Consider the following 27,693-nt stretch of genomic DNA (forward strand, 5'->3'; position numbering starts at 1 on the left):
AAAACAAGACGATGACAAAAATCCACACTCCCCAGTGAGCTTTTGGAATTGTGAAACATTAATGAAATCACATCGGAACTCATCTAAACATCCCACAGTACTTAACATGCTCCTGAGCAGTCACTGCCTGCAATGCATGACCTCGTTAAAAAGATGGGCAGTCAGAGAATGCATCCTCCCCCCCCCCAGGACAACAACGAAGAGCCTTGTCTAGCTGTAGCATATGTTAAGTCTAACTGGCCGACTCGTGCTTCTGAGGGAACACGCTGTCAGAACGCTACATTAAGAGGAGGAGGAGATTTCCTGGAGAAGGGAATGCAAAGTATTTTCTTCCTCCCTTTCCCCACCGTCCCCCCCCCCGAAACAAACAAACGAAACACACAACGTTATTTGCAAACAACAAAGAGACAACACACAGTCCTGAGAACATGCAACACAACAGAGGAGCTCCCAGACAGCACAGTCCCACATGGTTATCTCTGGGTTGTTATTTGTGGCAGTATAACAGGGGCACATGCTATGCCAGCAAAAGACTCTGGGAAATGCAGGTCCCTTTCCCATTCATCTGTTTCCATGTTATACACTTGCACGATGCTCGTTACATTGTTCAGGTGCCAGTTGTACCCTCCCACAATATAAATCTTCTTTTCTAACAAGCAACAACCAGCTTCTGACTGACCTGCCCGCATAGGGTTCACAGTTGTCCATTGGTCAGTTTCAGGTACATAGTATTCCACAGCCAATACATCAAAACAACGGTCAACGTGGTCCATGCGCCCTCCTAGGGCATAAATCCTCGTATTTGCACTGACCATGGCATGCAGGACTCTAGGTTCATTCATTGGGGTTTTAAACTCCCATTGATCAGCTGCCGGGTCATAACAGTGCAGGGCTTTTTTGTCTTCCACTGATATTCCATATCCACCCGATATGTACAGCTTGCCGCCCACTGTAGCCCCAGCATGCCCCCATGTCCTGCGTTTGAGGGAGCACACGTAGGTCCACTCATTCTTTTTGGGACAGTACTTCTCTACGGAGGCCAGGCTCCCTGACCGGTTCCTCCCACCCGTGGCATACACCATGCCGTACAAGACATTCAGCTGAAATTGTATCCTGCTCTCTTGCATGGCTTGGATGCGCAGCCACTGGTTCAAGTGGGGGTCATAGCGGTAGCAGATATCTACAGCTCCCTCACCACTGCGGTACTGCAGATGCTGCCCCCCCACGACGTAGACAAAGTTGTCAAGCACAGCCACACAGGCATGGCTGCTGCCCACCTCCATCTCAGTGAGCTCCTTGAATTGACGCACATTGGTGTCTGGCAAGTAATACACTTTGCCGCTCACAGTCCGGTCATTGTCAGTGTATGGGGTGCCACCAAAGGTGATGAGGGACAGGACATCAGAACGGATGGTGGTTCGAGGAGACTGCATCTCATGCTGGCGGAAGGGCAAGATCTGGTAGTTGAACGCCTCCAGCAAATACTGCCGGCACAGGACGTCTTCCACCATGATGTCCAGGGTCTGCACGCTGTCCACCAGCTCAGACGATTTCATGAGCGGGAAGCGAATGTGGCAGAGCACCTGGCTGGCGTTGGCACGGCGGGACTGGTCATACTGCAGCCAGCGGATGGCAGCTTGGAAGAGGTCTATTTCACTGCAGCTCTTTAGTTTATTGCTTTGCAGGAAGAAGACAAGGCGCTCCAGGGGCAGGTGAAGAAAATCCTCTTCCTCAGAAATCTGAAGGAAGTGCCTAAAGGTGAACGTGTCTACTGATTCCTTCAAGGACGCGAGACTGAAGGTGGTGGCCATCTGCCCGATATTAAGACACGTTTCAACACTCATTGCAGACTTCAGGAACTCTTCACAGAGCTCTACCACAGGCACCATCTGGAGGAAGACTGCAGCTCCCAGCACATCCTGAATACAATCAAGATCGAGAGTCACTTCAGCACTATAAGCAAAGTCTATTATGTGTTTCAGTCCTTTTGCGGATACCCCTTTCAGTTCAATCACATCTTGGCTGGTTTCTCTCATCCCTCCTGTGAACATTGCCCTGAAGGTCAAAAACACAAGAGAAATTTTTGTTTCCAATCATGTGTAAAGTGATGCACTGTCTACCTTAAGTTGTTTTGTTTTTGTGTTTGTTTGGTTTTTTGGGCGGGGCGGGGGACTGGTAATCAAAGCACAGCATCTTGAAAGGCCTAACTGCCAAAGAGAAATGGGAGCACGAAATAACCAATACTAAACTTATGATGGAACATACAATGAAGGTAAAAATTAAATATTCCAGTTATAAAAAAATAAGGTCTCAATCCTGCCCCTGCAAAAACCACCAGGGGTAACTGCACACCTAAATTCCTGATTTGCAAGTGCAAATGGGGGTTTTGTGGGTGCAGTGGGAATGCAGAGATTTCTACAGGCCCTGGTATTTGGGGGTTCAATGATGCTTTGGATTTACATGGAGCAGGGCGTTTCAGGCAAGGATTTCAGTTTGGCCCATTGTATTGTGTGTGAACTTATTAATGGCTTTAAGATTCTGGACACATGGAGAACTTTGCAATTGCTGCAAATCTCAATACAAGGATCTGACTTTTCTTGACTGTAAAATTCCATTTGGTAATTGTGATAGAGAACTGCAGAGAGCACGCTGCTGGCCAGTCACTGAGACATCCTGCCAGAAGCTAATGCCCAGCACACTTTGGCCACAGCCTTTATACACCCATCACTCTAGGAGTGCCAGGCATCAGTTGCCGAGTCTTACACTTCACAGAAATATCTGGACCAAGCCTATTAAAGGACCATCAGTGTTTTTATATGAGGAGGTCGAGAACTACTTAGCTACAAACACTTGCTCCAATTACATGCTTCCCTGCACACTAGTGCAGCTACGCTGCTGGTTTTGAGGGTTATTCTCCACTCCCTATGAAACTGTGAGTTTGCACCATCTTCCGAAAGCTGCTGTCGTATTGCAGGAGGACGGCAGGGGGCTAGCAGGCAATTAAAAACAATATCTAGTTACAGCACAGCTGTGAGCAAATCAGTTGACCAGGCCTTGCACAGATTAGGCCCTGGATCCCCTCATCAGGAGGCTTCTAAATTCCACAGGCGGTACATGCAGAGCCAGGTGCTGCAGGCAAAGCTAGTAAGCTGTTCTAGGTAGGTGCTGCGTTTCCCACTCTGTGGGCATGATGGGGCTGTAGCCGCATGTCATTTACAAGTTTACATTAAACTTAGGCGCCGTTTATGTTACTTCTGGGAAGCTTGAGTGCAAAGGTTTGTTTTGTGAACACATGCCTCAGCTAGTGTTGCCAGAGGGGCGCAGGGAGCAAACGCCTCTTGCAAACACGTTGCTGGAGAAGCAACGAGGAGCCACTTTCACCAAAACCAGGCTCAGGCTGCATAAAGGTCCAAAGGGTCTGCAATTTAAAAAGGGCTTTTAATGGATATGTGCTTCCCCCCACTTTAGGGCCTCCCACCCCCACCTGGCCCCCTTTGCCTCTCTCTTCCAAGTTCTTCCAAGTTCTTCCTCTCTCCCCTGCCTTCACCTTGGGGAGAAGGAAACTGATTTTGTACCTTCAAGGAGTTAGACACAGGAGTAAAATAATGGCTTGGGGGTTTCATCAGAGGCAAGGGAGTTGCAATTCCCCTCCCCAAACTGTGCCAAAAGGATTGGTGCAGTCCAGTGTGGGCACCCAGACAGCTGAGCTGAGTGGGAGACCTGGGGATAAAATGGGCCTTCCATGGTCCAGTGACCAATAATGCTATTGACTGATGTTGTATGTCCATGCAACAGAAAGGAGCATTATATTACAATCCCTCCACATAACCATCTCCCAGAGCAGTATGCTGCTTTCCGCAGGGCCACCTAGAGGATTCAGGGAGTCTGGAGTCTTCGGGGATGGGGGTTCTTCCGCTTCGGGTGTGTTCGGTGGCACTGAAAGACCCCCTGCCGCCGAATTGCCACCGAAAACTCTCCTGGGGGCCCCTGTGGGGCCTGGGGCAAATTGCCCCACTTGCCGCTCCCCCCCGGGCGACCCTGGTTTTCGGTCCACCTGGGATGCAGACGTATTTGTTGGGTAGAGAAGCTGAATGTGAAGAAGGAAACAGGCAGGGGACTGGACTGGATGACCTCTCGAGGTCCCTTCCTGTCCTATGATTCTATGAAATAGTGAAATCATGCAATTCCTGTAAAAGGTGTTATGGGTCTGAAATACTGGCTACAGAAATGTATGAAAGAGGCATTTAGTGCTCTGCCCCCCCCACACACCTTTCTGAATAAAAAGCAGGGTATTTTCAAAGGCTAGATTATGCTACCATTGTTCCCCAGGACAGCCCTACTTAACACAACAGAGGTGGTAAAAGAACCCTACTAGGCAATTATGGTTGGCGGTGAGAACACACGAGCAATGGCACTGCGACAGCCTTTATGAATACAAACGGTGCTATTAGCATTTGGTGGAAGATCATCTCCATTGTTAATCGCCTGCCTGTTAGGGACAGCGATAAACCTTTCGGGCTCACGGTAATGGAAAAAACACAGCTCCTGGATTGGCTAAGAAAACAGACACACAACAAGGCAGCCTGGACCAGCAGCAAAATGTGGTGGAAAAATCAAAGAGACGTCCCTGTACACAGTGCTTGGTGTTCTTGGCCATTGGGATCCAGCGGCCAAGCCCCTCAGACCCGGCAAGAGCCAGCACTTCCAGGGACTGCAGACTCCACCTACGGGGCCCTTTGCCCCTTTAGCTCCCAGTGTTGAACGGCCGTTCATCAGGAACTCCAATGAAACTCAGACTCTTCGGATCAAAACACCTGCTGGACCCCCAGTACCCTTTAGCATTTGGAACTGCTGCTTCCCTGTCAGGAAGCGATCCCACTCTCAAATGCGCTGTCAGTTAATAACAGTTTGACAGAGAGGTTGGAGGGCCCCGGTGGGAGGATGCTAGCTAGTGACTCAGGACAGCTGGGTCCAGTGCCCTGCTTTGCCTCAGACTCACTCCAGGTCTGGCCTAGGGCAAGTTAGCTCATTTTTCTGCCTCCATTCTGCATTGGTACCAAGAGGGTGACAGCCCTGCCTCACCTCCCAGGGGTGCTGGAAGGATACGTCCAGCCAAACTGTGAGGCTCAGCTACTCTGGGAATGAGAGCTGAAGAAGACTGGGACATTCAGATGAGAAAAGAGACGCCTAAGAGGGAATATGACCAAGGTCTATAAAATCGTGGCTGGTGTGGAGAAGGTGAACAGGGAAGTGTAATTTATCCTTTCCCATAACACAAGAACCAGAGGTCACTCTGTGGAACTCGTTGCTGGGGGATGTTGTGAAGGCCAAAAGTATAACTATGTTAAAAAAAGAATTAGCTCAGTTCCTGGAGGACACGTCCATCAGTGGCTATTAGCCAAGATAGTCAGGGATGCAACCCCATGCTCCAGGTGTCCCTAAACCTGGGAATGGACGACAGGGGATGAAGCACTCAGTAACTGCCCTGTTCTGTTCATTCCCTCTTGAAGCATCTGGCACTGGTCAGACACAGGATACTGGGTTAAATGGACCACTGGTCTGACCCAAGGTGGCCATTCTGATGTTCTTAATGGGGGCCATAACACCTTAGATAAAATGACATGTAATAGTTGAAAATAACAAGCTAGCATTTGCATTATTGCTACCTAACTTCTCCCCTGGAGGCTCTTATGGTTGTGGCCACCATCCTTCCAGCTCAGAGCCACTCGATGACCCTCCATAATCAGCTGGAACAGCCCTCGCTGAGTTTCCCTCCCTGACAGGCAGAGAGCACTGCCCGGGCAGCCTCCAAAAGGAGACCAAGACCTAGAATTGAATATTGAATAGTTGCTCGCTCCGCACAGACTTCACTGTGACTAAGGTGCAACTCAGTGTGAGTGAGCAGCCAGCCCTTAATTTCACAACCCACCAACTTTCCTAGAGTAAAGGAGGAAAGGCAAAGGAAGAGATGCCTGGTTCTGCTTTCCTGTCAGATTCTCACCTGAAGTAGTCACTGCAGGCAGCCAAGACAACTTTATGAACCTGAAACACTTCGTTATTTATAGTGAGGATGACATCAAGCAGCTGAGCCTGAGCCCGGAGCGAGGCCAGTCCTTGCAGGAGAGTGGTGCTGTGGCCAGGAGCAGAGAACGTGCATTTCAGGGCGCTGTTCTTGTCAGCCATGCTAAAAACAGAACAAGAGAAACAGACTGGTTTTTTAAATTTAAAACGTGTGATACACCTATGGAGCTACCTGCTGGGGAAGATGCTGTGATGTAAAGCAGTTTGAAAGCAATCATACCGGGTTCTCCAGCTCAAATGCAGTGCAGAACATGATGATGTCCATAGCTTCGCTGTCACTCCCCCAACCCCAGACAGATTTCTGAATTTTTAAATTACATTTTCACGTTACTGACAACAAGCTGTCAGCCTGCAGCTGACATGGGCTTCTTGGCTAGCAGATCAGAGCCAGCCTAAACACCAGCAAACAGGGCCAAGCAATTCACACACACTGCTGGGACCCCACAGTTGTGACTAACTTACAGAGCCCATCCGGACCTCCAACTCTGGCCTTGACACTGGAGGGGAACGCAGCTGACTGCTCAAACTCCGGAGCCGCCCGGCTGGAGAGGGGCACAAGTCATAGCGCATTCCATGCTGCAGCAGTTTAGCATCCTGTATATCCTAAGGCCAGCCCTGCTAACCCCTAATCAGTGCTTTCTTCACACCAGCTTGACCCACATCCAAAGAGGGAATGCAAACTCTGACATTGCCATTTAGTGCAGCATTTGGCATTGCACTGTAACTAGACTCCTCCCCATGTCAATATCTTCTTGGGTTTTTTGAAATATCCTGTGCATGTTCTTCGCTATGGGGAAAATTCTCCCCTCAGATTAACATGCTGGGCCTTGACTCCACTTCCTTACCCGCTACACGTAGGGTTCTCACTGGCAGCTGTGAGTTTCCCACACAGACAGGAAGAGCAGAACATCAGAGCCCAGATCCTCCATGCAGCCGGGCAGACAATTACAATTAAGATGTATATTGTCTAGCCCAGTCCTTCTCAAACTCTCTGATGTGGTGGACTAGCAATTTTTTTTCCCAATGTGTGCGCGGACCGGCAGCCGATGGCTCGTAGACTGGCACCGGTCCGTGGACCACCACTTTGAGAAGCACTGGTCTAGGCTGAATTTTCAAGCCTGTCCGATGCTGGACCTGCAAACTTTGAAATTACACCACACTGGGGATGGGGTTCGCAAAACTTTTGAGGCCTATTTTCAAATTTGACCCATTGTTCACTTATTCTTGTCATTTCGCTCAACATCCCACACTTCTGTCTTTTGGAAGGAACCTTAGTGTTCAAGCTAGGATTTCAATTTGCAGAAATTATTCTTTCTTCAGACTACTGATCATCAGATTTTAATTAGCATTAGGGATGTAAAAGGTTAACCGGTAAGCATTAGGCTTACTGTCAACCAACCTTAACCATTAACCCCCTGCACACCAGCTGGAGCAGCCCCAGCCCTGGCCGCACTGGCTGACCAGCGGGACCCCAGCCCCAGGACCCGGCCATGCTGGCCACAGCAGCCCCAGCCATGCCAGGCCAGTTGGCCAACTGCAACAGCTTCAGCCCCAGCTGTGCCGGGCCGCACCAGAGGGACCCCAGCCCCAGCCATGCCATGCCATGCTGGCCGGACCTCAGTTAACCGGTTAACCGACATAATTTTAATCGTTTAACCAGTTAATTTTTTAAATGATATTTACATCCCTAATTAGCATATTTTGTGGAATGAGGAGGGAGTGACAGAGAGTTCCAGATGGGTCCTGTAGAACCTGATGAGTTGCTGATGTCGTATTTACACAGTAATCTACGGATGTACGTTCAGTGCATCTTTTACCTGGAGATTAACTTCTGCCAAGCTCATCTGGAGATGCAAGCCATACTATGAGTGTATTTGGTATTCTAACTGAATAGGTGGGGGAAGGATTAGTGCTATTAACATTTATATTGGGGTAATGCCTAGAGGCCAAACAGGTTGGGCCCCATTGTGCTAGGGACTGTACAAATATATATGAATTGACAGTCCCTGTTCAAAGAGCTTGCAAGTTAAACCAAGAGACAGAAGAAGTGGATGAGACAAACAAGCAGGTCAGCTGGGGGGAGGAGAAGACAGGGTAGCAAAATCAGCAGGATGTGCCCAGTTCTTAGCCAATTAGGAGCCGTGAACGCAACTTGCCAACTGCTTAGTTGTGATCAGATGGCAGTTTCCTGTATGCAGTGCATTATGGCAGCACGAGTTAAAGAAAATCCATCAGAGTCCTGAGAGGTTGGCCAGCATTCTGGTCAGCTGTCATGCTCTGCCCATGAGGCAGCTGCCTTAATCAGGAGTGCCACATGCATGTCACTGTAGAGCACTTGGGGTCCATCAGGGCTATTAATGTATGGTTATATCTGGGGGGCGGTGAAGTGTGGCAGCGTCCCTCTAGGGACGTAATTCACTGTTACAAATCAGCTACCTACCAGTAGGACGAAGTCTTAGTTCATAAAGCTCAATACAGTTCTGACATCGGTTTTACTTTAGTGAAAATGTCACTAGTCCCCACCCATTTCTCCTTGTGAGCAGAAATGCATGGAGCTTGTCTTAAAATGCCCTGGCCCCCTTCAGCGGCTAAAGACAAATGAGGTCGGCGCACATGAAGCTTTACGCTTCTCTGTACCCTGTGAAATAACTATGGGACCAAGTCCAGTTTAAATGAGAAGCTTAAAAAGAAAGATTCAGGTAAAACATGGCTTAAAACATCTCCTCTTATTAGCTGTTAATCTTGGAAAGTGAAGATGGAAGAGACTTACTAGGTTACATCGGGTCCCTCTCCCAGGGCAGGATATCTCATTAATGGAACATTCTTCAGGAGTCTCTCCTGTTTAGTTTTAAACGTCCATCTCCGTGGGAGACTATTCCACAGTATAAGGCCTTGTCTACACACAAGGGCTGCGCTGCTTTCACTATAGGATATAGTTCAAGCCACAAAGCTGGCCTAGTCTGTCTGTCTTGGAAATCTGCTTTAGCCAAACACAAGTTTTTCCTTAGTCAAAATACAAGTTGTTTGGCTCAACACAGGATTAAACTGGGTGAAATTTAGTGCTCTGTGATACACAGATCAGACTAGCTGATCTAATGGTCCTTGGCCTTAAACTCTATGAATCTAACCTGGGACAGCTTTTCCCATCCAGGATGGGGAATGAGCCATAATGGCATAAGCCACTTTACAACAGTCTAACTGAACCCCATTAGGGGTTGTGCTGGTGTAACTATCTTGGTGAAAAATATCACACCTCAGAACAAAATAGGTCAAGTGGAACAAAAGCTGTGTGTAGGGCAGGCCTGAGATCTCACTGTTCACAAGTTCACCCCGTACCAATATTCCTCCTCATTTAGTTTCATCCCGTTACTCCTAGTTATACCCTCTTGCCCCATGCTCAACAATTCCTCTGTCTACTTCATGTTTACATTTTTGGGTGAAAAAATGCAAAGGATCCAACAATTAAAGTCACTTTAGCTCCTTTTGATAAAACACATGAAAAATCCAATAGCATAAGGAGGGTTATTGTTGCCCATGTTTGCTAGGGGTACTGAAAAGTACCACCCCAAAACTGTCACAAAATAAACTGCTCAAACTGGAAACCCTAAGTCCAATGGAGACAAATAATCACAACCACAGGAAACAGAAGAAGAGGCGCAGAGAAACCAAGGGGCGGGGGGGGTGAGGGGGAGAGGCAGGAACAAGTACTGCCTTGTGTCTCACAACACCGCAGTTAATAGAAGAGGATTTGTGATAAAAACAGGTTAAGCTCAAACCAGTCTGTCTGTCATACCACAGGGCACAAAATAATGGTGCACTACATTATACTGTGTGGCCTTGCTCTCCGTGCTTTGTGCTACACGAGAAACGAGGAGAAGCAGAAGCTGGATGCCAGAGACGATGAAGCACAAAAGGAAGCCTTGAATATCTGAAAGTGCCTTTGCAAGGCTGTTCGTATCTAATTTGAGATCATCTGCATATACCGTACACTTATCACTGTCACCGTCTGATAAAGAAGAAACGGCCTGACTGGCAAAAGTAAGGAAGAGTCACCATCTACCACTCTGCTTCAGAACATGCCTTCAAGCTACAGAGCCTTCTTCACTGTACAACGGTGCCAAGCTATTCACTCGTCTGCAAATCTTTTCTCCCTCTTCTCTCCCACACCCCCCCTTTTAATAAGATAGGATTGGGGGCATTTGGGGATTTTCCTTATTTTATTTCTTCACTCTCAAAGCTACATGTTATGGCCACCCTCTCCCTCTGTTGCAGAGCCTCTCAGAGGACCTACGGAGACCTCTAGAGAAAAGCAAAGTGTTTTTCACCAAGAGCTGAGAATACTGCTTCTGTAGCACTTCAAGTTCCTCCCAATCCAGGGAGCAAGGAGAAGTGGCTGTCTATATTAACGAGTCAGAATTACCCTGGTGTAAACATTCAACAATAAAAAGCCACATTCACATAAAGCAATAACATATTCAGTGCACATTGCATCCGAGGGCTTTGTTCATCAACTTTAAGAGGACCTGAAAGCATTTGCAGGATCTGGGCTTTTAACACAGTTGCACTGCTAAGATGATGACTGCTAGGATAGTTATGTAAAGTTTGTATAATTATTCTCCTTCCCATACAGGAACAGCAGTTCCAGTGTACAGCATCTTTCTACCAGTATATCTGCATCCAGTTAGGGCGATTGTATTGTACTGCTTTAATAGACCAGTTCAAGCGGTATAGTTTTCTAGTGTAGACAAGCCCTGAGTAGGGTACAGGCAGCTCATTGTAGGTGACTGTTTCATGGGCACTGCCCATGCTAATGGCCAAATGTTCCCATAAGCTCCGTGACAGTCGCAGTTCTATTTAGTGAAAGGGACTGGCTGACTCAGAGACAGGTAATGGGACGGAACACCTTTCATCTCTCTGCTGCTCCTTGAAGCCAGTCCAAGCTACAAAGGATTGAAAACAATTACTATGTGATAGCTGTTTCGTAGCCCATGTGAAAGGAATTTGGTGAGTCTCAATGGTACATATCACAAAAAGCAACCAGAAGGAAAAAAAAAAAAACAGACCTGAAGAAGAGCTCTGTGTGGCTCGAAAGCTTGTCTCTCCCACCAACAGAAGTTGGTCCAATAAAAGATTTTACCTCACCCACCTTGTCTCACAAAAAACAACTGCAGCATTTGGTCTTCTCTCTCCTGGGCAAACACATTGCATTAGAAAATATGAGCCTTACCTAACAAATGTTTAATACAGGGTTCCCCCTTTGTGTGGCCAAGGGCTCTCATGTTTCAAGACACATCAGCTCATTGTGGTTAGCCCTAGGAGTTAACATTCATTAGTACATTTTCTAACAAAACTAAACAGCAGTCTCAGGCCTTGTCTACAAGGGGGAAAGGGACCAGCCCACCTATTCTAGGGTAACTCTCCCACATGGGTGCTATTCCAAAGTAAAAGTCACTCTTATTCCAGAACAGCGTGTCCACAGGGAAGCAATTATGGCAGAGCTATTGCAGAAGAACTTATTCCACAAAAGTTATGCTGGACAATTTCCCCATGTAGACCAGGCCTCTGAAAAAATCCCAAGGACTTAATGGCCCGTGGATACTGAGCTCCTCTCTTATCCCTCCATTGTGTCTACACTAGGGAATTTTACCACCAATGCTGACATTGGTTCAGCTGAACCACAGTTGGTGCCACTGGGAGCCCTAGAGTACACAGGGTTCTGGAGGCTTCCAGTGGCAGCATGGTCCAGCGTTTATGGTGCTGGCCTAGGACTCAGGAGACTTGGGTTCTATTCCTGGCTCTGCCACTGGTCAGCAAGTCACTTCCTCTCTCTGTGCATCTATTTCCTCTCCCACCCTTTGTCTGTCTGTTTATACTGCAAACTCCATGGGGCAGGGACTGTCCCATCCTTTGTACAGCACCAACACAATGGAGCCCTGACACCAGACAGGGCTTCTAGGTGCTACTTTAATTCAAACAAACAACAGCAACAACTGACAGTGCTAAAGACAGGTCTGACCACAAGAGCCTCATGGCTACCACTAGTCCTAACCCTGATTACCAGGGGTAGCACTGGAGGGATGGTGTTTGTAAGCGTCCCTACGGTAGACAAGTCTCTAACGGTAAGACACTGCAGGGGGTGTGAAGCAGCAAGGGTAGGTTTATGTGCATGAAGCTTGCATGGGCACATCTTTTCAGTGGATAAAAAAAGGACTTCAGACTCTCGAGCCGTCGATCGGGCAGTGCTAAGCCCACATCAGTGAGGACAGCAAAACTAAAGTGAAGCCAGAGAGAATCCCTTTATTTTGCATGCGTGGTCTGAATACAAAGGGCCTTCTTTCCGAGCGCTTGCAAGGTAGCACGAGAGAGATTTTACTAAGGTAGTTCATTTAAATGCCTTCAGTTTCGTGCCTATGTAAAAAGCACATTCAGATTCCAATTTCTAAACTACAATTAGACACTTAAAATCAAAACAAAAAAAGTCAAACTCCCTCGGATAAGTCAGTGGTAGCTATGGTTACCGTAATATTTCAGATCCTTAGGCTTTATCTCACACGCCCAAATGATAAAGTTGTTGTTTTCAGCAACTCACACTGACAAATATTACCAAGGAGCAATAAGGCTAAACAGACCGCTGAAGAGTTTGCTATTGGATGGAGTCACATCAATTGGCACTTTGACTTCCAGACACCACTTCTCTGGCCCTCTTTCCCTCTGCCAAAACCCACTAATCCGGCTCCTTCCGTACTAACATGCAAGGCTTGGCATTTGGAGGAGGAGGGCCGTTAGCTGCTACTCGGCCATGTGGCTCTTAAAAATACCTGGCCCATTAACCTATTTACATGCCCAGCAGCAGCATGCAGGAATTGGAGTGGCCCACCATCAGAACAGTCTATCACAATAATCTACCATCATCTCCCTGTCCAAATTAACAATAATCACTTAAAGAAAAGGAGTACTTGTGGCACCTTAGAGACTAACCAATTTATTTGAGCATAAGCTTTTGTGAGCTGTATGCATCCGATGAAGTGAGCTGTAGCTCATGAAAGCTCATGCTCAAATAAATTGGTTAGTCTCTAAGGTGCCACAAGTCCTCCTTTTCTTTTTGCGAATACAGACTAACACGGCTGTTACTCTGAAACCTGTCAATAATCACTTAATGATCAGCAGCTAATTAAACATTAACAGAGTGGAGGGGCTGTTTTCCAGAGAAATCCAAACACCTTTAGGAAGCAACATCGGTGAATAAAATAAATTTTGCTCATTTCTTTGTTCCCTTCCCCACCTTACCTCCCTCTTCTCTTTTTGTCCCCTGGCATCTTTGTCTTTCACCATAAATGATCAGGACAAGTACTGAGCTCTGGACTAATGTGTCTGTCCAAGCATTTCAAACACGCCCAGTGATCTGGGTGCCCAAACTGAGACCCTTTCAATGGGCCCGATTTTCAAAATCTGCTCTTTGGGGGAGGGAAGGGGGTTTAATATTTGCTTGTTCTTAAAAATTATATACCTTTACATCAACAAGACAGCAACCATTGTTATTTATGTTATGGTAGCATTTAGATGCCCCAACCGTGGCTGGAACCCCATGGTGCCATGAATTGTAAATACAAAATACACATGCTAGGACGGTGGCTCTCAACCTTTCCAGACCCCCATTCAGGAGTCGGATTTGTCTCGCATACCCCCAAGTTACACCTCACTTAAAAACCACTTGCTTATAAAATTAGACATACAAAAAAAGAACAGGAGTACTTGTGGCACCTTAGAGACTAACAAATTTATTTGAGCATAAGCTTTCGTGGGCTACAGCTCACTTCATCGGATGCATAGAATGGAAGATATAGTGAGAAGATATATATATACATACAGAGAACATGAAAAGGTGGAAGTAGCCATAACAACTGTAAGAGGCTAATTAATTAAGATGAGCTATTAGCAGCAGCAGAAAAAAAACTTCTGTAGTGATAATCAAGATGGCCCATTTAGACAGTTGACAAGAAGGTGTGAGGATACTTAACATGGGGAAATAGATTCAGTCTGTGTAATGACCCAGCCACTCCCAGTCTCTATTCAAACCCAAGTTAATGGTATCTAATTTGCATATTAATTCAAGCTCAGCAGTTTCTTGTTGGAGTCTGTTTCTGAAGCTTTTCTGTTGCCGCCAAGCGTTTACAATCTACGTGGACAAGATAGTCTTACCATCATGCTACGTGGACAAGATAGACATACCATCAAGATAGGGTTACCAGGTGTCTGGTTTTGGACCAGAAAGTCCGGTTGAAAAGGGACCCTGGCGGCTCCAGTCGGCACAGCTGACTGGGCCGTTGAAAGTCTGGTTGGCAGTGCAGCGGGGCTAAGACAGGCTCCATGTGGCTCCCAGAAGCAATGGCATGTCCCCCTTCCGGCTCCTATGCATGGCATGTCCAATGGCATGTCCCCCTTCCAGGGGGCTCCGAGCACTGCCCCCGCCCCAAGCGCTGGCTCTGCAGCTCCCATTGGCCTGGAACTGCGGCCAATGGGAGCTGTAGGGTGGCACCTGCAGATAGGGCAGCGCATAAAGCTGCCTGCCCGCGCCTCCACATAGGAGCTGGCAGGGGGACATGCCACTGCTTCCAGGGGCTGCCTGAGGTCAGCGCTGCCGGGAACCTGCATCCTGACCCCCTCCCGCCCTCCGAGCCCCTCAGTCCCAGCCCGAAGCACCCTCCTACACCCCAAGCACCTCATCCCCATCCCCAGCCCAGAGCCCGCACCCCCAGCTGGAGCCCTCACACCCCCCCATACCCCAACCCCCTGCCCCAGCCCAGATCCCCCTGCCGCACCCTGAGCCCCTAATTTCTGGCTCCACCCTGGAACCCACACCCCTAGCCCAGAGCCTGTACCTGCTCCCAAACCCCAACTCTGAACCCCTCAGCTCAACCCCCCAGCCCGGAACCCGCCCCCTGAACTCCTCATTTCTAGCCCCACCCCGGAGCCTGCACCCTCAGCCGGAGCCCTCACCCCCTCCTGCACCCCAACCCCCTACCCCAGCCTGGTGAAAATGAGCGAGAAGGGGTGGGGCAGAAGGCAGGACAAGGGTGTTCAGTTTTGTGGGAGTAGAAAGTTGACAACCCTACATCATGCCCATTTCAGAGATGGGAAACTGAGGTCCACAGAGATTAAGTGATTTGCCCAATATCATGTACAGAATCTGTAGCGAGCCTGGAACTGTATCCTCATCTCCTGAGTCCCACCTGGTGCTTTAACCAGACAATCAACCATGCCTGCACTTAAGCCCCATACTTCGCTCTGATACCATTCAAGCTATGTGCATACAGTGATTGGTTCTGGGAAGATCCTAAAAGGGGACACTTAGTAACAAAGACAGTGCTGTCATCAGACCCAGTTCTAATCCTGCTGGTGTATAGGAATGACTCCACCTTGGGCCCATATAAAATGATCCTAATCCTACAAATTACTCCGGCAGCTACACAGTATCCCAATCGTATAAAACAACCAGCTACTCTCTTCCATTCCTAAAATTTCAGGATGATTCAAACACACAAGGACCTCAAGAGATAGAAAGACTCAGCCAGATTCAAAGGGTTACATGGGAAAATATTACAAATTCTGTGCCCTGTCTTCATGGTACTCCTTACGGGTAATAACACTGTCTGATATGATAGAGAAAGCGTCCATGACTGGCTTACATCCTCTGGAGTCATAATCTGTTAATCCTCCAGATCCAGTCTCTAAACCAAATGACACTAGTTTAAAACAAGCCAAATACATCCGATCCCAACTACATAAAATGAGATCCTCTTTTAAAATCATGATGTATTATCTGCAACACAGTAGCATCTAGAGGCCCAAAATTGGACCCAGGTTTTTTCTACCATTTGTTTGTTTTCTTTGCCTAATACAATACCCCCCTGACCACAACCATCCTAAAATAGCCAACATTTCCACGGACTGGTGTGCAAAAGCAGAGAGGCACCTAGTGGTGCCAAGCCGCAGAGCAGGCAAGAGTTACATCAAACCTGCTTGTGTGCCATACTAAAGTGCAGTAATTCCTCCAGATCCCAAACAGGCCTAATTACTTGGGGGCTCTTGGTTTGTTTTTCATTTCCCTCACTGCCCCTGGCAATACTTCTAGTTCAAGAGCACGTGCACATGACTGACATATAGAACCGGGTACAACGGAACACCCTACCCGAATGAATCCACGAGGCCACTGCTTCCGCCTTCAGATCCCTTCTCGAGACCCACCCCTGCTTCCACACCTACCGCAAATCAGCGATGGCTAGGCTGTACCTCTCTCAGAGAGTGGATTTTATTAAAAAACAAAACACGGCACACAATACTAACACTCCGTACAGAGCAGGGAAGAAGAGTTCCCTCCACTCTGAGTCACTGGGTGAAATTTTCTGCTCCGTTATGCAGCAGGTCACACTACTTGCTCACATTTGTCCCTCCCGTTCTGGCCTGAAAAAAATCTATCGATTACCCCACGTCTGATGTGTTGGACTCAGCGCTTTGTGAGGTAGCGGCCTCTGTAACCCTGCCGTGGTACAGTATTTTCATTACCCTCGTCCTTCCTTCCCCCTTTTTCCACACTCACCACAGCTTATTTCAAAGCTGGCTTGTGAACTCTTCGGGTCAGGATAGGTCTCTGTTGCTATGTGTCTTTGTAGCACTTGACTGGGACGTCTGGGCGCTACTGCACTATAAGGGTGTGTCTATACTGCAATGAAAAGCCCGCAGCAGGCCCATGCCAGCTGACTCAGGCTCACAGAGCTCAGGGCCTGTTTCACTGTGGTGTAGACGTCCAGGCTCAGTCCAGAGCCAGGGTTCTAGGACCCTGCGAGGTGGGAGGGTCTCAGAGCTGGGGCTGACATCTACCCTGCAATTAAACAGCCCCTTAGCCCGAGTCAGCTGGCACAGGCCAACCGTGGGTGTCTAATTGCAGTGTAGACACACCCTAAGTGACAGTATCAATTATCTATGTTACTTACAAATACAAAATGTGAATACAGTAAAATGGATGGAAATTTAAGGCTCAACTTTCATGACCCTCCATAAACAACCACCCACCAGATTGGTGCTGCTACCCACTGCTAATCTGAAGCAAGAATGGAAAAAAAAAACAAAAAACCCAAAACACACCATCATTTTGCCTGCCAGAGCATTTTAAATACTTCCACTTTAACGCAAAGACAAGAAATCCGGGTTTGCAGCACTGGCAAGCAGCTGCATGAGCACTTGGAACTGGCATTATAATTTCAAATTCTGTATGGTCAAATTCTCTTAATATCACTCATTTCCTGCATTTCTACGACCTTTTCACTCACCTTCTGGGTAAGGATGTGCCCATTATAAGCTCTCCTGTAGCATTTCTAAAGAGTCTTGGACGGGACATAAACCGGTTCTACGCTACGCACCTTGAACTCCAGCTTCTCTGTGTTAACTGAACAGAACAGTCTAAGTCCTACCTGAGTGCTGCAACGGCTTTTCTTTGGAAAGGTCATTTCATTTTCTATTCTCCTTCTACGAAAGGTCAGCAATTATAGTTAATATAAATTAGAAATAGAAAAAGACTTCATAGGCCCTCTAGTCCAGCGGTTCTCAACTTATTTACCATTGTGGACTGCATATGCAGCTCTCTTTGTGTTTTCTGGGACGCATCCACACAATGTATATACTACCTGTATGGACCTGAAGTTGTCACGTGGGTCGCAGTTGTGTGCTGATTGGGCCACAAGCAGCCCTCAGGCTGCAGGCTGAGAACCAGTGCTCTAGTCCAGGGGTTCTCAAACTTCATTGCACCATGACCTCCTGCTGACAACAAAAATTACTACACAACCCCAGGAGGGGGGACCAAAGACCGAGCCCCAATACCTGAGCCTTGCTGCCCCAGGTGGGGAGACTAAAGCTGAAGCCCAAGGGCTTCTGCCTTGGGCAGGGGACATGTAACCTTAGCTCTGGGCAGTGGGGCTTGGGCTTCAGACTTGCTGGGGCCCAGGGCCAACATCAGCCTTGGTGACCCCATTCAAATGGGGTGGTGACCCACTTTGGGGTCCCAACCCACAGTTTGAGAACGCCTGCTCTAGTTCATTGTCCTACTAATGCAGGATTGTCTCTTACAATGCACTAAATGTTTACTTATAGAGTAACTCACAACGCCTATAAAGCACTTCTGAAGTTTACTTTTAAACTACATAATCTGAAACCATCAGCTCAGAAGCCTTTAGATGATGAAAGAAAAAAAAGCAGCAATCATTTTTAGTGACTCAACTACAGCATAAACATTTATACGAGTATATAGATATATATATGTCTAGCATAGCTGGCAGCTAAATTTGTTTTAATAGCTCCTTGTTGCAAATGCTCAGAATATAAATCTATGCAAAACTGAATTTTTGAACAGTTCCTAGAGAAAAAAAGTCCCCTAATGGACCAGACTCCACAATAAAGGTATATTAGGTTACAGCAACATAAATTCAATCCTAGCCTCTTAGTTCAGCCCATAATCTCCCTTTGTACTGGGTTTCCCCTCCTTCCTGATACATTTGATCTCTTTCTCCCACCTTCTTTAAGGAAGAAAAAAAACAGACCTGTTTGCTCTTGATGTGCAATGAGACACATGCATCTTTTAAGCTGGAGAAAATTATAGGTCTCCCACATCCATTCATTCTGCTTTTGGCAGGTGACACCAAAGTATATTATAGGATTCCTGGGTTGTGGGAAATATTTCACATTTTTCATTTTGTGCAGACTTTATTTTGGGAGTGCGGGAGGGAGGGGAACGGGAGTCTTTGTTTTACTAAAAAAGTTTATACCACTTGCTTCTCTTATTTTCTGTGGTAGATTATTCCAAATTCACAGCTCTTCCCGATACCTTGCTGAGACCCTCCCTAGTCAGTTCCCACTCAGTGACTCTGCACAATACCCTTTCCCTAGAGTCCAAAAGGATTTTTCCTAGAGCATAGCACGACCCTTCCTCTTGTCCTCAAACGCTGCAGTAAAGTTCACCCATCCCTCAATCTAATATGCAGTTCAGTACGTGTCTCCTTCCAGGGGACACCAAATGAGTCTCGCTGTCTCTTCTGTACCCACCTTCTCTGGAGTCGGAATCCTCCTTTAGGACCTGGGCTGTACCCATTCTTCCAAATGTATTTATGTATCCTGAACCTCTCCCTCACCAAGATAGAAAGGGCTGGATGTAATAGCCCTTTGCATTTCATCAATTCTTAACTGCACGAAAAGCAAGAAGCATTAACTTCAAAAGACAAGGTTTGGATTTGGGATCAGTTTGGTCTTGTTTTAAAGGTACTAAATTCTTACTGCAACCTTTTAAACAATCAAAAGAGGAATAATGTAACTGAAAAGCATTGCAAACACATGTGAACGGACGTGCAGTATGTGTGCACACATACCTCTTACTATGCAAAACCCAGGCAAATTCAGGATTATAGTGACCCTTCTGTCTATGCCTTCTAGGTGCCACAGTACAGCGGCACACAGCCAATGCAAGATCATATGCAATTCTGAGACCATCTCTGCCTTACTGGGTTAGTGTATAGGATGTGTGGCAGACATCGCTGAATTTCCTGGCTTTTAGGAGGTTACGGTGTTATTTTAAAGTGAATAGCATTAACAGCGCAGTAGTAATTCCTCTGCACAGACAGAATTTCCAGCTGTTTGAACAATCCTGCACCACTGAAATGGTATCTGTCTGCGTAACTGCAACAAAGGACTGTTTTCATCTGCCTTCGAGAATAAATATTTAATGAGCACAACAAATCAAAATAAAGGTCTGGAGGAGGTGCCCTTAAAGCTTCTCCCTCACACTCTGCTTCCTGCAGACCCCTGAACTCTCTCACAAACCCAAACTTAAGAAAGCAGTAGTGGTATCTAGAGTGGCAGAGCCCTTTATTTCAAAACAACCAACATGCAATGATGCAAGAACAGTTTCTCCGTAGGGCAGGGAACAAACCACTGAAGCTCCATTCCGGATAGTTTACGATGTCTTCCGAACAAAGTACACCACTTCACATAGCACTGTAAATCTTCCCAATGCTACACAGACATCAACTGGCCTTCACAGCATCCACGGGAAGTATTACTGTCCCTATTTCTATGGAGGAGGGCTTGGGGATGGAGAGAGGTGTAGTGACACACCAAGGCTACACAACAAGTCAGTAGCAAAGCTAGGGCTAGAATTCAGAAAGGCCTCTTCCCCAATGCTGTGCTCTAGCCTCAAGGAACACTGCCTCCTCATAGCGCGATGCACGTATTGACTGTTTCCTTTGCAAATGCAGCCAGCTTAAGTTGAGAGGGCACACTTGTCCTCCCAAGTGAAGGAATGACACGGTAATACACGATTTAGAATGGACAGGGAATGCAAGCTACTGAACACCGTTCAACTATAACAACTTGTAGCTCATGAGAGCGAAACAAATGCATGCATTAAACCAGAAAGACTAGCATGTGGCAATCCCACTGCGTGCACAATCAAACCTGTATTTACTGCCTTGTACTAACTGTGTCACCTGTGCTAACGGTCCACAAGATCTCCATCCTTGAGAAATTTCCTATCCCCTCTACAGCAAGTCTCACCTTGACATGGTCATCGGTTTAAATTTCATTGCAGTCACCGGCTAATGCAGCCAGGAAGGGAAGTCTCTTCAGGATTTTTTCCAAATGTGAAGAATGTCACTTGAACAATTATACATTTTAACTTGCAAAGAGAGGGGTATGGTTTATGTATGTCGTGTTTTAGAATGCATAAACAACAATGCAATTGCAGATGCCTACATTGAAAAGTTCTCTGAAGGGTCTTTGCCACCCTGTATTAAGTAACCACCTGTTCACAACAATCAAAGGAACTACACATCTTTAGCAGTGACCAGGTTTTACATATATGTATTTTATACACACACACACACCAGAAGTATAAGAGGTTTTAATGTATACATGGAAGAGCTCCCATCTGAACAGTGCAGCACAGAGATCTGGAGCTGGCTTTCTGAATCAACTGTTAATCTTACATATCCTTTACAGGGGACATTATAGTGTCTAGTGGGCCAAAAAAATCAGCCCTCCCAACTATGCTTCTGTGCCCACCCTCACAGATGTCACACTGTCCTTCTACACCACTTGTCTGGGTCCATTATTCTAAGCATAAGGAATTGAAGCATACAAAGTGTAAGAGGATCCTTGTACTTTTCAGTCCCCTGACGGATCACAGGAAGACAAACAGGATGGCCAGCACAACACATGCAAGTATGGAGAAACCCAGCACCCTGCATGTGCCCAGTAAGAAAGGCTGGGATATTATCAGTACAGCAGCAATGCTTGATTTTGGGAGGGAACCTATATAAAATATTTGGGATCAGAACAGCAGTATGAAATAAATACCTGGTATTTTTAAAATAGGCCCCCAAAACAGAGTAATCTGAAAATATCTTACAAACTGTCAATACTTAAATGGAATCAAATGTTTTTCTGCAATCAACAGCTGTAGCTGGTCATTTCTGATGGAAACATTTATGTCCTGCTAGATCACTTAACCCCATTCCTATAAATCCCCATCGATAAAGGACATTATTTAAAAAAAAAAAATCAATCAGGAATAATTACATTTAGGCCTCGTTTTCACTAAGAAATTGAAGTGTGTTTAAGCTTTATTTTTGAACAATCGAATTATCAGACATCAACCTGGAAAAGAGCAAGTCAGTTCAGCATTATGTCAGCAATGTAAGTAAATCTGGGGCTAATGTTTACCCGCTAGCTGACACAAAGCTGAATGCAACTTGTCTGTTGCAGCTTTAGATCACCAAACCCGTTAAAAATTGTTATGAAACATGATTACATTTCCTCGTGAAGGAAAACCAAAACGAAAGCTCATGCTCAAATAAATTGGTTAGTCTCTAAGGTGCCACAAGTACTCCTCATCTTTTCATTAAAACCATTCAATAAAATTTCACAGCTGCACACGTATACATCACAAAGTGTATTGATATCACACCGGGGGAAGTGGAGAGAGAATCCTCCAGGAATTTCTGCCCTCACTGCTTCTCCTTCACCCTGCACCCACAACCAACCTTCTCTACAGCGGCCTGGATAAAGAATGCTCTGGAGACCAGCAACCTTACTCTTGGCGTCAGCCAAACGACATTGCTCGAACATGAAGATCTGTTGGGGATTTTTAAGGGATTTTCTTTTTTAAAATACAAATAAAGTGGAATGCATGGAATCCCAGTATTCCTTCATTTCCTATCCCCCATACAGCTAATTCTAATAACTAAGAACAGCCATACTGGGTCAAACCAACAGGCCAGCTAGCCAAGTATCCTGTCTTCGAACAGTGCCAAATGCCTCAGAGGAAATGAAAAGAACAGAGCAGTTTATCAAAAGATCCATTTCCTGTTGTTCAGTCCCAGCTTCCGGCAGTCAGAAGTTTAGGGTCAACCAGAGCATGGGGTTGTATCCCTGACCATCTTGGCTAATAGCCATGAATCTATTCACCATGAACAGATCTAATTCTTTTTTGAACCCAGCTACACTTCTGGCCTTTACAACATCCCCTGGCAATGAGTTCCACAGGTTGCCTGTGCACTGTATGAATAAGTGCTTCCTCATGTTTGTTTTAAATCTGCTGCCTGTTCATTTTATTGAGTGACCCCTGGTTCTTGTGTTATGTGAAAGGGTAACTAACACGTCCTTATTCACTGTCTCCACACCCATCATGTTTTTATAGATCTCTGTCACATCCTCCCTCAGTCGTCTCTTTTCCAAGCTGAAAAGTCCCAGTCTTTTAAAATTTTCTTTATATGGAAGCTGTTCCATACCCCTAACCATTTTTGTTGCTCTTCTGTGATGCTCTGTACCTCAGGGGGAACACCCAGCACCCCCATGTTCATCCCTGTAGAATGACTGTGTGGTATCCAATGCAAAGTTTGTCATGCCGGGTGTCTTCGGAAGGCTCATGATGCACTGAGCATTGTTGTTATAGTGATGTGATAGTAATTGTTCTTACGTAATGTTATAGGTTGTAATTTCATGTATATAGTTCTGAGGCTGAAAATGTGTCTTCATGGCTTAAAATAAGAACTGGCAAGAACTCTCTAAGAGCAGAGGGTCAGCTCACACCTCATCAAGGCATGTAGGGGACAAACCCAGCCCAGCCTCACAGGAACAAAGGACGCTGGCCGAGGCAGCAACAAAAGGATCTGTTGGACTCTCGAGTGAGTCACCCCCCTTCCTTTGGACAGTTGGGGACTGCGATGAGGTAATGCTCACCTGACTCTGAGGGGGGCAAAGCCAAGAGGGAAGAAAGAACATGATAAAAGGGAGAGATGTTTGCCATGCTCTTCCTCTCTCTTTCACCTCCATCTACAGACATCACCACCAAGCGACTGAAACGCTGATCAAAGGGGAGAGCCTGGCTGAAGGGCAACCACTCAGCCTGTGGTGAGAGCTTCTAAGTTTGTAAGGGCACTGAAAGTGTTAAGATCAGCTTAGAATGCATTTTGCTTTTATTTCATTTGATCAAATCCGACTTGTTATGCTTTGACTTATAATCACTTATAAAAATCTATCTTTATAGTTAATAAATCTGTTTATTCTACCTGAAGCAGTGCGTTTGGTTTGAAGCATGACAGAGACCCCCCTTGAGATAACAAGCCTGGTACATATCAATTTCTTTGTTAAATTGCCAGACTCATATAAGCTTGCAGCATCCAACGGGCATAAATGGACACTGCAAGACGGATTTCCTAGGGCTGTGTCTGAGACCGGAGATATTGGCTAGTGTCATTCGGTTGCACAATCCAAGCAGCTTACATGCCAGAGGCTATGCATGAATAGCCCAGGAGTGGGGGTTTTCACAGCTGAGCAGGGTAATACCAGCGGGGAATGTCACACCTTCTCTGTACTTTTTCCAGTTCTAATATATTTTGAGATGGGGCGACCAGAACTGTATGCAGTATTTAAGGTGTGGGTGTACCATAGGTTTATATAATGGCATTATGATATTTTCTGTCTTATTATCCATCCCTTTCCTAATAGTTGTTAACATTCTGTTGGCTTTTTTGACTGTCGCTGCACATTGAGCAGATGTTTTCAGAGAACTACCCACAAATTCCACAATGACTTCAAGAGGGGTCAACAAACATGTGGACAAGGGTGATCCAGTGGATACAGTGTACTTGGATTTTCAGAAAGCCTTTTACAAGGTCCCTCACCAAAGGCTTTTAAGCAAAGTAAGCAGTCATGGGATAAGAGAGAAGGTCCCCTCATGGATCAGTAACAGGTTAAAAGACAGGAAACAAAGGGTAGGAATAATGGTCAGTTTTCACAATGGAGAGAGGTAAATAGCAGGGTCCCCCAAAGATCTGTACTGGGACCAGGCCTATTCAACATATTCATGAATGGTCTGGGAAAAGGGGTAAACTGTGAGGTGACAGTGTTTGCAGATGATGCAAAGTTACTCAAGATTGTTAAGTCCAAAGCTGACTCTGAAGAGCTACGAAGGGATCTCACAAAATTGGGTGACTGGGCAACAAAATGGCAGATGAAATTCATTGTTGATAAATGCAAAGTAATGCACATTGGAAAACATTATCCCAACTATATATAGAAAATGATGGGTCTAAATTCACTGTGAGCACTCAAGAAAGAGTAGCCAGGTTTATACTAGGGACTTTTGCTGATACAACAATGTTGGTTAGTGGTATGATTTTTTACACCTTTCCTCTACCAAGGAAAACCTGAGTGTAGACACAGCCACACCCACAAAAAAGTCATTTTGCTGACATAGCTTATTTTGTTTGGGGAACTGACATAAGCCATACAGGCAAAAGACCCCTCTGTTGGTAGACAACGGCATCTACACTAGGAGGGGTTGCCACTCCCTCTCTACTGGTATAGCAATACCAGCAAAACCCCTCTTCCACCGTAGACTAGAGCGGAGGTGGTGGTGAATTATTGCTCAGTGTAACCCGTTTCATTTACACTATAGACAGCAGTACTGGAGTGTGACAAAGTCCCCGTCAGAAATCTTAGCCCAAACACCTATGCCCACTCCCTAGGAAGCAACTCTGTCCCAAGAACTGAGGCCAGTTTGAGAGATTAAGGCAGGGAGCAAACTCACTTGCTGTTTGCCACCGCCCACTTCCTCTCTCTCCCCCGAAGAAACGAGCCGGCATCACAAAACTAAGGAGGATGCAGTATTTCTTCAAAGACTAGTTTTTGTTTGGGAATTATTAATACATTCTTGGAGGAAGTCCTAGGAATTAATTAATATCTATGCAGATTGTTCATTTCAAGAACTTGTGACTAGGTTTGATTCTACTGGAGAAAATCTTTACAAAAAACATTTACTTCAAAGGGACTGGTCTTTGCAGAAATCATTAATGCTCCCCAAAAATTAATCTTAATGCTTAAGAATTAGCAATAATTCACCACCACCTTCGTCTCTAGTTTACCAGGAAAGACCCTGGATTTGGGGAGGTTGGAGGGGGGGACGGGGGTGTCTTCTGATGTCTTTGGTCAAATATCAGAGACAAGGGATCATTAAATACATTCATTGTATTCGTTTTCCTCCCTCCCCTTCCAGTTCAGTTGCCAAATTGGACTGTGTCCTCGCTGCAGAAGAGGTGTGGTTTTGCACCAGGATAGCTATTTTGATGTAAAAACCTAGTGGAGACAAGGGGCTGTAGTTTTTACCCCGATGTAGCAAGTCACAATAAACTGCGGGGGAGGTGTGAAACAGGACTGACTTCAACTAGGTATACTCAGGTAAAAACTACCTGCATCTTATCCCAACTATGATTTTACATAGCAAATGATATCTCGATATAAAAAACACCATTTTGTTGTTGCTGCAGAAAGACAAAGTCTAAGTCTCCAAGCAGGAAGGGGTTAATTATTGGTAGAAAAAAGGACTTCTCCAGACTTTTACTTTCCTCTGTGTGTTGAGAGGGACCCATGGTGGGGAGAGGAGGGGGAGTTTCTAAGTGGATGCACTGAGGGGCACAGGGAAAGGTGGGGCATGGGGGAGGAAGGGGCACAGAGCAACGTCTGGTGGTGGGCAGGCGGGGATCAGGGTAGGCAGAGGTGCATGAGCAGGGGGGTATGTGCAAGAGGCACAGCCGAGGGGAGCAGGTGGGTGCAAGAAGGGGCGGGGCATGCATGCTAGGGGGCAGTGGGATGGGGACAATGGAGGAAGTGTGGGCAGACAGCTGGGGCCAAGCAGCAGCAGAGAGTTAAGGAGGGGAGCACTGGGGAAAAGGGGGAGCAGAAAGGCTGGGGGGAGGGAAGAGAGGTCGGGAGGGGAGGGATCCAGGGGGCAGGTGAGGGGGATCCAGGGGGACGGGCAGGGAGGAATCCAGGAGGCAGGGGGGAGGGGCAGGCGGGATGGCGGGGAGGGATCTGGGGGGAGGGGAGGAATCCGGGGAGCAGGTGGGGGAGGGCAGGGGGGATCCAGGGGGAGGGACGGTGGGATGGCAGGGAGTGATGGGGGAGGGAGGATCCGCGGGGGGGGAAGGGAGGGAGCAGGAGGAAGGGGCAGGCGGGATGGCAGGGAGCGATGGGGAGGAGGGAGGGATCCGGGGGGCAGAGGGGAAGGGAGGGGAGGGGATGGCGGGGAGCAATGGGGGAGGGGAAAGGAGGGGACCCGGGGGGCGATGGGGGACCCGGGGGGGAGGATCCAAGGAGCGAGGGGGGAGGGGAGACCCGGGGAGGGATCCGGGGGGCAGAGGGGGATCCGTGGGGCGATGGGGGAGCGATGGGGCAGGGGGGGACCCAGGGAGGGACCCGGGGGGCGCAGGGGATCCGGGAGCGATGGGGAACCCGGGGGGGCAGGGAGGGAGGATCGGGGGACAGGGAGGGAGCGAGGGGGGACCCGGGGGACAGGGAGGGAGCGAGGGGGGACCGGAGGGGGCAGGGGGAGGGGGCGATGCGGGGGGCAGGTTGGCCCCGGCCCCGCTCACCTGCTCGGCCGCTCCAGGGCGGACTCGGCCCCGCCGGACTCCGCCATCTTCCCCGCGCCGCCGCCGGGCCCGGCGCTGGGCTGGAGCCGCCGCCGCGTTAAAGGGGCAGGAGCCGAGTGCGGCCCGGCCCGGCCTCCCCTGCGGACCCCCCCCGGAGCCCCCATGGGGAGCCTGGGCCCGTGGTGCCCCCCGGCGCTGCCCTCAGGAGCCCCCCGCCCCCCGGAGCCCCCATGGGGAGCCTGGGCCCGTGGTGCCCCCCGGCGCTGCCCCCAGGAGCCCCCCGACCCCCCATGGGGAGCCTGGGTCCGTGGTGCCCCCCCGGAGCCGTCCCGTCCCCCCATAGGGAGCCTGGGTCTGTGGTGCCCCCCGGCGCTGCCCCCAGGAGCCCCCCGACCCCCCATGGGGAGCCTGGGCCCGTGGTGCCCCCCGGCGCTGCCCTCAGGAGCCCCCCGCCCCCCGGAGCCCCCATGGGGAGCCTGGGCCCGTGGTGCCCCCCGGCGCTGCCCCCAGGAGCCCCCCGACCCCCCATGGGGAGCCTGGGTCCGTGGTGCCCCCCCGGAGCCGTCCCGCCCCCCCATAGGGAGCCTGGGTCTGTGGTGCCCCCCGGCGCTGCCCTCAGGAGCCCCCCGACCCCCCATGG

The 27,693-nt window shown here is 47.8% G+C and overlaps 1 protein-coding gene across 3 annotated transcripts; it reads right to left on the reverse strand.

Moving 5' to 3' along the window:
• On the reverse strand, positions 1 to 27,146 carry KLHL26 (kelch like family member 26). 3 transcript variants are annotated; one of them, XM_073324133.1, is made up of 3 exons: positions 27,054 to 27,146; positions 6,002 to 6,184; positions 1 to 2,055 (listed from the first exon to the last, which is right to left on the reverse strand). In XM_073324133.1, the coding sequence occupies exons 1-3, from the start codon at positions 27,098 to 27,100 to the stop codon at positions 474 to 476; spliced, it is 1,812 nt and encodes a 603-aa protein (XP_073180234.1). In that variant the 5' UTR covers positions 27,101 to 27,146; the 3' UTR covers positions 1 to 473. The 3 variants fall into 3 exon arrangements, with proteins under 3 accessions (XP_073180234.1, XP_073180235.1, XP_073180236.1); XM_073324134.1 differs by having other exon boundaries at positions 6,002 to 6,209; positions 27,054 to 27,090; XM_073324135.1 differs by lacking the exon at positions 6,002 to 6,184.
• Between the last annotated feature and the right edge of the window lie 547 nt (positions 27,147 to 27,693).

This window comes from Lepidochelys kempii, chromosome 25 (assembly GCF_965140265.1).
Source record: "Lepidochelys kempii isolate rLepKem1 chromosome 25, rLepKem1.hap2, whole genome shotgun sequence".
Lineage (NCBI taxonomy): Eukaryota > Metazoa > Chordata > Testudines > Cheloniidae > Lepidochelys > Lepidochelys kempii.

Bases quoted from the DNA above. Each gene is read 5' to 3' on its own strand.
- KLHL26 (XM_073324133.1), bottom strand. From the start codon at position 27,100: ATGGCGGAGTCCGGCGGGGCCGAGTCCGCCCTGGAGCGGCCGAGCAG. The intron at 6,185-27,053 runs GTGAGCGGGGCC...TTCTGTTTTTAG, and splicing joins GCCCTGGAGCGGCCGAGCAG to CATGGCTGACAAGAACAGCG. The intron at 2,056-6,001 runs GTGAGAATCTGA...TTTGACCTTCAG, and splicing joins GCCTGCAGTGACTACTTCAG to GGCAATGTTCACAGGAGGGA.